At 35.5% G+C, this 12172-nt stretch overlaps 1 protein-coding gene across 15 annotated transcripts in view; it reads right to left on the bottom strand.

Moving 5' to 3' along the window:
- The window catches only part of DMD (dystrophin), a 1110121-nt gene that overhangs the window by 617722 nt on the left and 480227 nt on the right, over positions 1 to 12172 (bottom strand). For all 15 annotated transcript variants that reach the window (XM_072349305.1, XM_072348356.1, XM_072348443.1 and 12 more), the window contains 4 exons: positions 11846 to 12028; positions 9410 to 9544; positions 8662 to 8811; positions 3009 to 3170 (listed from right to left, as the gene is read on the bottom strand). In XM_072349305.1, coding sequence (XP_072205406.1) covers positions 3009 to 3170; positions 8662 to 8811; positions 9410 to 9544; positions 11846 to 12028 — 630 coding nt within the window. The remainder of the gene's footprint in view (positions 1 to 3008; positions 3171 to 8661; positions 8812 to 9409; positions 9545 to 11845; positions 12029 to 12172) is intronic.

Here is a 12172-nt window from a genome sequence, read left to right as displayed (position 1 = left end):
TAAAAATGTGCACTACTTAACACTACTGAAGTGAAATTATTCAATGAGTTTATTGGAAAGTATGATACTTTTGTTTTCCTGAGAAACACAGTGTCCACTCATTTTCCATGCTGCACTTTAGTTATGTCTATAGGGACAACAACAGACAAGTTATTTGTCACATTCAGGTGAGAAATGACATAATTAAATTTTCTTTCCCACAATACCAGGAAAAGTCATCTCAGACTAAATAGCAGCACAATGTGGAGATTCTCTCTCGCCACCAGAAGTTAATAACGAAGCTACAAATAATTATCTTGAAAATACTTTCTCACATAAATTTAATATTTTCAGTTCAGATTTATTTTTTCTTGTCAGTTACAGGGTACTTAAAAAAATATCAGCAACTAGCAAGTTCCTACGATGATTTCCTTCCTTGTATTTTCTCAGGATATTTCGAGAAATGAAAGAGACCACGGTGTAGATAATGAGATCAGATGAAGCACACAAACAAATCTGTGATATTGTTTTAGGTTTAACCTCACTCCAGCTTTTACATTTTTTATTTATTTATTTATTTATTTATTTTATTTTTATTTTTTTAATCATTACAGCCTGGGGAGTCTCAACTGATTTGTCTGCATGATTGTCATGGATTGTTTTATCTGAATACAGCATCTTCAGTGAATCAGTAAGGAGAAACTGTTGGGTAGTAGCGACACTCAAGTATTAAATGCACAGTGCCACATGGTGGTGTAAGAAGCACATGGAATTTATATTTGAAACTAACCCAAAAAAGTTGAGTAGCACATATTTAACTCTGAGGAATCCTTTTTCTTTCTTTCTTTCAGCTTTCTTAATAAACTGATCATTTAATTTGAAAAGAGGTGCTAAACATAATTTTGTTATCTCAGAATAACTGCTGATCAGCTCAACCAAAGATTATTCTTCCTATCAAAGTTCTACATTATTCTGAATTTTTGAAGCAAACAAGGTGATACATAAAGCTTCCCAATCTTTAATAGTTTTTTTGTTTGTTTGTTTGTTTTAAACTGTAACTCTGCCATGTGCTCTTTATAAATACAACACATATTGCTGAACAGTTTGCTATATCTCTTAGCATGGATAAACGGACCTCTGCCCAGAAAACAGCATAATTGACTGAAAGACTCCCATTCCAACTGTGTAGACTCTACTGTAGGATGCCTTATACAAATCAGCTGCTTTCAACTCCACAAGAGAGCTGTGCCAGCAGAAGCTTCAGAGGAGATGTGTCTATTCTGCCACCAGTCAGCAGAGCCGTTCACTAATTGAACAACTCAGAATATTTACCTGTGTAAACTTGATTGTTTATTCCATTTTCCCCTATGGATTTTAAAGAACTTCTCAACCAAACTTCAAAGATCTTCAACATTTGCATTAAGTTTGTGCACTTGTTAATTAAATATTTTTCATTAGGTTCCACTTGCATATTAAAATAAAAAACATGAAAGAGAAAAAGACAGCAGCCTCTATGCTGCTTTTCCCCTCAGTGGGTATAATATAATCAGGTGAATTCTACATCAGAGAACAAAATCTCAAGAATAAAAGCAAGTTCTGCAAAGGCAATGAGCTGAAACTATCCCACGACAAAGTGTGCTAATTTAGGATGATTGAGTTTTATGTTGCATCAGTTGTTGAAGTTCTGAATTAATTCCTTTGACACAGCCTGTGATCACTGTCAATTATGTATTTGAAGATGTACATAAACCAGATGCATCCATGGCATATATGAATTGAAAAATGATAAATTGTATAGGGATCTAAATGCACACAAAAAGCACACTTTTATATCAAGTTTCTCCTACATAGTGGAGATATATAAAAACCATATGAGAAATTAAACCTATACATATTAATTTTTTGTAAATGTTACTTTGTATCCCATTACTTGTAAAAAATATTTACATAATTCACTTTTCAAGGAAGGAGAAAATAATTTCAGAAGTTCAACTGCTAACTAATAAAGCTTAGGATTCAATGCGGAAAAATATGGTGCCTAATCCCATTTTTACACTAATGTAAGTTAAGAGCAAATGAATTAGAATCATTTTCCAAATGAAGCAATTCAAACACAGTCCTGTTATCTAAATATATATTTTTTTTCTTCACACACACACACATAAATACCTGCATGTATTTAAAAACATACACACACCAGAAATGCAACTGAAATGTACAGTTATTTACATTTTAATTCAAAAGACAGGGAAACTTTTATTTCTAAGGGAGATACAGCAAGATTTTCAGGGCTTCATATGTTCAGCTCAGAATATAAATAAAATAATCTATGAACAAGACACCTTATTTTACAGTGATTTTAAACTCTACAGGCATGCTAGAAAGAACAATCTAATAATCATTTTAGAACATGTTTTTAATTTTCCTGACTTTTTTTTGTTGTTGTTTCTTTTTAATGATAGAACAAATAATGGACAAGTAAAAATGAGAATTAGAGGGACAATTTTACTTCAAATGCTCAACAACCATTTCTAAAGGAATACCAAAAGCTGATTTTGTTCAACTTACGCGAGCTATAAAAACTGAAGTACAGGAACATTAATATGCACATTATAACATAAGCAATAATGTTGTCCATGCTCCAATAATTTAGTATCAATTCCTAGGCCACATAATTTAGTACAAAAACCATCTAAGAGTACTGAAGATGAGGGGTTACCTCATAAACAATGGGAATTCTAGAGTCATGGTGTTTAGCATAGCAATTTTGAAGTTAACTTATAGTCTTCCAGGTTACTTATAATTCTATACATTTTCTGGACAGGTATAGAAAATAAACCAGAAGGAAAATGAAACTTATTAAGGGAATTTGCTTGAGCGTCTCAAAGTAATCTCACTTAAAATTTACTTGCACGTTCAAACTGACTGTGTTGCCATTTCCCCCCAGTAGTATGAGGCTGTGGGACAAATACTCTTTGGTTTACTGAGGAAATTGGTAAGCACATCATTTCAATCCATGTATAACCTACCTGCGCTTCCTGAGGCACTTGTGCTGCATCAACTCTGTCTGCAGTGTAGGCTGTCAGCTGTTTGTCTATAGCAGCAAGAGACTCTTGAATTAAGCGGAGGGTTTTGTCAGTCTCCTGGGCAGATTGAATACTCTGTTCAAGACTCTTTTGTCTTCTTACAGCCTAAAAACAATGACAACATTATTAATACTAGCAACAGTAACGCACATGATACATTTTTTTCACTTGATTTTTCTTCTCTAAAAATGCAAGCTAAGAATCAAACAGAATTTTCCTGACTTGTACTCATCCACCTTTTTATAAGATAAGTTCCTCATCTTTTTGCCACTCATTCAGTTCTTTTTATTAAGAAACAAACATAAGAAAACCCATTCCAGACTGCACAGGCAGCTTCTACAAAAAAATGCAGGACTCTGCACTAAGGATTTCTATAATGAATGGAAGTTGGCGAAACTGTATAATAAAACCATCCCAATAGTTCAGCCTTTCATTCTGAGGCATTAGCAGCCCTTCTGATCTTATTATATAGTTCAAGAGATTTTGTTTACTGAGAATAGGGTACAATCCCATCTGCGATAATCCACTTCAGTAAGTGAGAGGGATAAAAGCACTCTTGAGAAGGAGCTCTCATATACAAAATATAAATAGCTTTCAGGAAGACAGCCAGTGCCTACTCTGAAAAAAAAAAAAAAAAAAAAGAAAAAGAAAAAGAAGAGGGTTTCTTACCTTGTCTGAGGGCTTTCCCAATCTATTATCATACTAAACACATTCTCTTTCAGTCATCTTTAATACAATTGTTTGGGTATTTTTTTATTTTTTTTTATTTTTTTTTTTATTTTTTTTACCCTGCTTTTTGAGAAGGATGCTTTCCTTTCAAAGAAGCTCCCTTCATGGTTTACCAGTTTACCAAGTCATAACTGTAAATCAACCTTTCAATCTGTCCTTAAAACACATACGTTTTTAAACACTGGGCAGAAATTGTTTAGCATTGACTATTATTTGTAACAGTTTAGTGTAATTATCAGGTAATAAATAACCTGTTGCATTCTTCCATTTGTTGTTGTGTTCAACTGCTCTCTCATATTTTACCTAGGTTTAGACTTAAACCTAGCAGAATTTCTGCTTTATACAAGGCACATAATCAACTATTTCAAATCCAATAGTTTTTCTCTCAGCCAAATTGCTGACCACCAAACAAAGTGACAGTCTTTCTTGTGACACAAATCACAGAATGAGGGAAGAGGATACTTTCTAGGTGTTCTGTTGTTTTTCAAATGAATTCACGCTTTTCCTCAGTGGTGAGACAGCCATGCTTCAATTTGAATTCACACGTATTACAAAAATCTTTCCTTGAATAATAATATCTCTCAGCAACTCAGTCAAAGATCTTGATTTATCTGTTCCTCATGTAGCTCAGGTTCTCCTATAGAGCTTCACATTTTATAGTTACTTCTTGTGAGTATTTTTCTTAGCTATTGGTATCAAAGAATGCGTATCCAACCAGTATTTACTATATTTGTGTTGTAAGCTGCTTTGTGCTATTTCAGAAATGCTGATCGGATAATCTTGTATCACTGCCTGTCCCAAGATCCTTCTGTGGAATGGGGCAGTGTTACATGTTGGACTTACGCTGTCACTGTAAATGGAAGCACCTGAGTCACCAAGGTGTTACTAAGAAGTAATGAACCACTGAAAAATAAATTATTTCCCAGCACAGAACTGTGGCTGGCTATTTAAATGACTCTTCCTTTCCTCTGATCTAAGATTTTAAATCACAATATTACTGGTCTGCTCAAAGCGGCAGAGTTAAAAACAACAACAACAACAACAACACAGCTTCAATTTACTCTGCCAGTCCTTACAACTGATTTGCAAGACTGACTAATATAAAGTCACGCTGTGTCTTTCCATTATTATCAGTCTACTGGAGAAAATACACTAGACCAGAGACAGGCTAAATAGTTTACTACAGCCCAACTGCTCTTGAAGCACAAAGAGCTGCCTCAAAGGAGGAAATCTATCACACCTCTAGTCTGTATTTACCAATCTCTTCTGCTTTGGTGGAAGTAACCATTTGTCCATTTGCACAGCGGGCAGTACTTTTCCTTAGTTCATAAAAGCTCATCATTTAAATTAAGATAATGAGAATGTTCCAAGTGACTCAAAAACTTAATCCTGTTCACTGGGTAAGTCCCTGGCATTATCACTGGCATTGCAGAACCCATACAAATTCAATTCAGAGAGATGCAACAATATGGAGGTTTCTTCTTTCTGTTTCAGTAGAAAGGTGGCTTGCATTACGGGGCTTTTCAAAAATGAATGAGCATAAAACACACCTACAAGGTTAGCCTGAGTTTCAAATTTATCCTTAAATCTCCTTTAAGTGGTTTTATATGCTCATCTTTATGTGCAAACTTTTATAAGAAATATGAAATTTAAACGGTTTATATAAACACATATTCTAAATTTAAACTTGTTTTCATTTATTCTGATCAATTATTCTTTATTTTAGCAGAAGAGCACTGGTTTTCCTTTAGTCTGAGGGTGAAATATACCATTTAATGTTGACTGATCTGAAGACATAATAGGAAGCTCTAAGATCTGCTATCAGATTATAGTCAATAAAGCTGAAGGCTTTAGTCTCTAAGGGAAAGTGTCTGACAGTTAATTGCTAAATAGGAAATCTCAGGAAAACAACCAACTGTCTAGTTATTTCTGAGCTATGAAATGTTGACAGTTCTGAAGTAAAATAAAAACATGGAAAAAGTTTGTGCTAGGAAGTTGAAAAACAGCAGTTATGAAGTGGAATGTTTAACGAAGCTTGGACTGTCTCTAATGGATTTTTGTGATTGAGACGTATTACAACATCTCTACTTTTTTCATCAGTTGTTAATATATGAATGTACAGTTCTCTTGCATTCAAAGCATTCATTTTGGGCCCAGAATTTATTTTACACTACTCAAGCTAGAATTAACTCTTCTGCAAATTCTAGCCTGTAAAAATATTTGACTTTTCAGTTCCATAGGGATATTCATCTTTGATTAGATGTAGTTCAAAAGTGCAAATTAAACCAATGAAGAGTTCTTCAGGTGCAGTCCATGCCTTGTAGATCTTGTAAAGGAAGCCCTCTTCAAAGCAACTGTGGGTATGCGGAATGAAGAATTCTTTTCTCCTCTTGAGAGGAGAACAAATGAGGAAAATTGCAACAAATGATGAAGGTGGCGTAAAAATTGAAGGTAGCTTACATGAAAAATAACATTTTATACAGCTTTTTGTAAGCCTGGTCTTGAGAACATCCAGCTGCTGTTTCTGGTGTTTGTTGGACAGGATGTAAATAACTTGCAGCATTACAGGAGATGACAGCAACCTGCAAAAGTTCTTCAGGCAATCGTGTTTTGTAGATGCAATATATATATGTATTTGTAAATGCACCAATCCTTGAAAAGTAGATAGAGTGTATGCCATTTATCAGCCAGACCCAGATGTTCAAAAGTAAACTAAACATACTCTATTTGTTAACCAAAGAAGATAAGACATACAAGCATATAACCTTGACGAATCTTCATCTCAGCAGCCATGCAACTTAATTTATACTGGAGAGGTTTGGTTTGATTGCTCTATTAATAGTGAATAAATATTTCACCGACCAGCTTCTGTGTATATGAACATATTGTCTTGGTAATTAACTACATAATTATTTAAATAAAATAAATAACCACATTCACTGAGCCTACTAGCCAGCTGAAGTGACCTTGAACGCAAGCTGAATAGTGCTGTTAATTGCCAGCAGTGTATTCTTATGGAAGGAGAATGCATATTTGGATTTCAACAGGGCTAAGCAAACACCACAAGAAATTTAGTGTTGGGAATCTATGGGACAAAGCACACAATACTTGAGTTTAAAAATTAATAAAAGACTTTGTTGAATAAATGTGACATCTATGTGATATAGAAACAGTGTGACTGAATCATTTGTGATTGAATTAGCTTCTTTACTCTCTTCTATTTGCTTACAGATCTCACTGTGAGCATTTGAATTCTGTACACCAGAGTAGCTTTCCAAGAAGTGAGACTTTCTCCCTCTCCTCCATTTTTATTCTTATTTCAACTGGAAAGCAATGACCTGGACAGGCTCAAGAGGCGGGCCTATGACAACCTCATGAAGTCTAACAAGGCCAAGTGCAAAATCCTGCAGCTTGGTCAGGTCAATCCCAAGCACAAATAGATGTTGGGCAGAGAATGGCATGAAAGCAGCCCTGAGGAGAAGGATTTGGGGGTGCTGATTGATGAGAGATTCAACATGAGCTGGCAATATGTGTTTGCAGATCAGAAGGCCAACCATAACACGGACTGTATGAATATAAGTTAACAGCAGGACAAGAGATGTGATTCTGCCCCTCTACTCTGCTCTTGTGAGACCTCACCTAGAGCACTGTGTCCAGTTCTACAGCCCCTAAGACAAGAAAAGAAGGATATGGAGTTGTTGGAGTGGGTCCAGAGGAGGGCCATGAAGATGATCAGAGAGCTGGCATACCTTCCCTACAAGTACAGTCTGAGAAAGTGGGGGCTCTTCAGCCTGGAGAAGGATCAAGGGAAACCTTATAGCAACCTTCCAATACCTGAAATGGGCTGACAGGAAATCTGCAGAGGGACTTTTTACAAGGGTTGGTAGTGACAGGATGAGGGGAACTGGCTTTAAGCTGGAAAAAGGTAGAGCTAGACTAGATACTGGGAAAAAATTCTTTGCTGTAACGGTGGTGAGACACTGATACAGATTGCCCAGAGAGGTTGTGAATGCCCCATAACTGGAAGCATTCAAAGTCAGGGTGGATGGGGCTTGGAGTAATCTGGTCTAGGGAGAGCTGTTCCTGCCTATAGTAGATGAGGTGGAACTAAATGAGCTTAAAGATGCCTTCCAACTGAAGCTATTTTATGATTTTTTGAATACAACTCTAACATATTTTGTCTGTATACTTATCAAAATAATCTCCAGAAGTCTAGTCAGTTTTTCACAGAACTTATTGTACTTCTCAAATTGAAGACCTGCAAATTTTTTTAGACAAGCAAGACTCTTTCAAAGTCCTGTTTTCAGGCACTGGAAGTCCTCTGTATGCTAGTGGCTTTCTCTTTCTAAGTCAGGAAAAAAGCAGACAATAAGTTGCAGAATCCAGGGAAAACAACTGCATTCAGTTAGGTATTTATAAAAAAAGAAAAAAGAAAAGAGAGAAAAACAAAACAAATCAAAACATACCAAAACAAACAAGAAAAAAGGAAGAAAACTAAGAAGCAGCATACAGGAAGTAATGTTACTTTTTTACTTAAGACACTGTCTAGCAACATAGGGCATGAATTCAAAGGAAACCAGGCACACTTTCCCTCAGCTACACTTATGTCCTGGTTTTATCAGTATTCCACATCAAATGAACATCAATGTGATGCTTTGCTACCACACCTATAAAACTGGACCACCTTTAAAATGTCAGTGTTTGTGGTGTTTGTGCCCTTTTTAGGAACTAAACTTTTGGTGGTGGTGGTTTTTTTTTTGTTTTGTTTTGTTTTGTTTTTTTTTTGTTTGTTTGTTTGTTTGTTTTTTGGTAATGGTGCTAGATAGTCAGCTGTTTAAGGGGAGGAAAAGTCAATTATTAAGTATACCTCCTGCTGCAGTTCTTCCCATCGAGTATTGAACTTCTCAAGTTTCTCATTGATCAGTTCATCCAAGATTCCACCATCGGTTAAAGTCTGAGCTAATTCCCGAATCTGATTGCGATTATCTTCTGGATGTCTCATTAAACGTTCCAAAGACTGAAACAGTTGAAAAAGTAGTTTGTTCTCATTTCTGTAAATAATATTCTACAGAGCAATCATAATTTCCCTTAAAAAATTAAATAAGAAATTTCACATTTTGTGTACAAACAAAATAGAGAGATAAGCCAAAAATATCATTGCCCTCCATCTTGAAAATAAACATCTTGCACCACCCAATTAGTATACCCAAAGAACAACTCTTTATAAAGCAATAAATTGGATGCCTTATTTTAAGCCTGTGGAATATGCTCACTGACAGTATTTGTGTATTTCATATAAAAAAATTGCTCCAGCAACTTGACAGATGAAGCTCAATGGCAGAAAGGCATCACCAATGTAACATTTGGTATTTCAATCCCCTGAAGTTATTAACATAATTTCTAAAAATTTGAAAGGCTCCATGAAAAACAACACAAAATCAGAGTTGCAGTTCTAAAATGAAAATTTGCTTTCACTTTTAACTTACTTAAGAGACAATGTTTTTTACAACGTATATTTTATTATCAACAAAGACATGAGGCATAATACGGTGAATTAATCTATGTCACTTAGTTGGATCTAAATTCAAACTGGTATTGTTTATGTCAGCACTTACATCTAAAGACTCAGAAATCTCTTCTGCACCTCCCTGGACATTTTCAGTTGTCTTGAGTTTCAATTCCACCTCATTCAACCATTTATTTTCTGCATCCAAATACGACAATAATTCATGCCAACATGCCCATACTTCCTGATGGAGAAAAAAAAACAAAAACAAAAAACACATTTATTGGGACTGACACTTAAAGCCAAATTTCACTTATTAAAACATTGAAAAGATGGCATGTTTCATTCCCCAAACATTGCAGTGTCTGATGGTTGCAGTGCCCTATAGTTGATTTTTTTTTTTTCCTTAGTATTTATGGATTCCAAATAAATACAGTATATATCCAAAATATTTTCATCAAATACAGCAAAAACATAATATGAACACTTCTGGGGGGAAAATAAAGCAAAACAACAAAACAAAACAAAAACAACAACAACAAAAACCTTGAATATTGTCTGTTCCAAATATACAAGTTGTCAAATTTTTAAGGATTCATGTTAGAAGCTTGTCTTTATTACAAAACATAATTAAGTTGCTTGAATGGTCTGCACATTAATTACTTAAAACACAAATTCATACAATATCTAAGAATGGGGATTTCAAGAATTCTAATCAAAGCTTCACAGAAATTAATACTCATATAAATTTGTCCTGGTTACAGTTATGATAGAGTTAATTTTCTTCCTAGTGGCTGGTACAGTGCTATGTTTTAGATTAAGGATTGCTGGTGGTAACAATGCAATGCTTTCGTTACTGCTGAGCAGTGCTTACACTAAGTCAAGGACTATTCTGCTTCTGAGGCTGTCTTGCCAGCAAGGGCTGTGGGTTTAAAAAGAGTTCAGAGGTGACAGAACCAGGACAGCTGACCCAGACAGGACAAAGGGATGTCCTATACCATGTGGTGTCATGCTTATCTATAAAACTGGGGGAGCTGGAAGGGGAGACTGCTGTTGCTTAGAAACTGACTGGGCATCTGTCAGCTAGCCAGTGGTGAGCAACAGTGTCGTCTATCATTTTTTTTTATTTATTTTTATTTTTTTTTCCATTCACCCTCTTCTTTTATTTGCTATTAAACTGTCCTTATCTCAAATTATAAGTTTTACCTCTTTTAAAATTATTATTTTTACAAACCTTCCATGTCATTTTGGGGAAAGGGAAGCAAAGAGCTTGGTGCTGCTTAGTTGCCTGACAGGTTAAACCACGATAAAATTACAGGTCATTTAAGTCCTAGAATACATAATATAATGTAAAATATAACTATGTTCTTATTCTCCTGTTTTTTAGTATTTAACATTTTTCACTATCTGAGGATACTTAAGTAAGTAGATAAAAATGGCACATTGCACACATTTTTCCTTTTTTTTTCTTAGAAGAAAGCTGACTTATGACAGTCCATAAGCCAAGATTCCTAGAGTACAATTCATTTCACTTAACCTTGGCTGTAGCAAATTCAAGTGTTTGTAAAGGTTAGAAAGAGATATTACCATACAATAACATCATCACTGATAAGAGCAAACACAGCTTACCAGTTTAGATTAGAGACCTAATTTTCCACAGTAAAATTTGGAGGAGATAAGTTTTACCCAACCACATATTTGTCCTCTACAAAGTTAGCTAATACGAGTTAGTTCACAACAAAATAAGCATATCTAAATCACCACGACCCCTGTGGAAAATAAGAGCAGTTCCAGGGCAAGAAACTAATGGAACTGGCCAAAATGGTAGGGTCAACTCAGAATGTGAGAGACATATTCAGATTGTCAGCTGATCAAATGCTATTCCTGTCCAGCTTCAGAATCATTTAATCAAAACCTTTAGCCATGGAAGAACGAAGCCTAGATGAGCTGGTGAGGACAACATCACTGGGTTTCTACAGAAACCAGATGCTATGCTTAATCTCAGAAAGTGTAAGAAATTCCCTCTAGGACTAGAGGGAATGGTTTCAAGCTGTGGCAGGGGAGATTCAGGCTGGATATTAGGAAATATTACTTCTCAGAAAGTGTGGTCAGGCATTTTAATGGACTGCCCAGGGAGGTGGTGGAGTCACTAACCATGGGGGTGTTCAAGGAACAATTGGATGCTGTGCTGAGGGATATGGTTTAGTGGGAGCTATTGGTAATAGGTGGGCGGTTGGACTGGATGATCAATTAGGTCTTTTCCAACCTTGGTGATTCTATGATTCTATGATATCTGAGAAGTCATTACTGCCTATCATATACAAAGCATGCCTGTGACTTCTCTTTAGTTTGACTCTCCAGCACATACAGTTCTCATTAAGATTTAGGTAAATGGCTTACACACACATTGTATTTAGTATGTAACTAATACATCCAGGAATGCTTTAGGCAGCTCATAGTCCCATACAATAATTCATCTTAATTCCCTACCTCACTTCTGCAGTTAGAATAGCTACAAATACAAGGATTAACAAAGACATCCAACCTCTAAAGTTTTGCACTTTCCATTCAGTCTGTTGCAGAGTCTCTGGTAGCTGGTAATTAGAACATCAAGCTCCTTTTTCAAAGCCTCGTTAGCTGCAGGTGGTGCCTTTGCTATAAAATTATTCACGGAATCAGTAATAAGCTTCACTTTCACTTCTTTCTGCATGGCCTCCTCCTTTGCTCTCTGTAAAATAAAAATCATAGTTCTGGTTTGAGAAAGAAGCAGATTACAAATAACTCCTTCAGAATTGTCTCTGTCAGAAGAAAAAACAGCCAAACAACAAACAAAACCCCATATTCAATAGCTAATTAATTCCCAGAAGGTCTA

Source organism: Excalfactoria chinensis, chromosome 1, assembly GCF_039878825.1.
Source record: "Excalfactoria chinensis isolate bCotChi1 chromosome 1, bCotChi1.hap2, whole genome shotgun sequence".
In the NCBI taxonomy this organism is placed as follows: domain Eukaryota; kingdom Metazoa; phylum Chordata; class Aves; order Galliformes; family Phasianidae; genus Excalfactoria; species Excalfactoria chinensis.
This window is presented reverse-complemented; position numbering and strand designations above follow the sequence as displayed.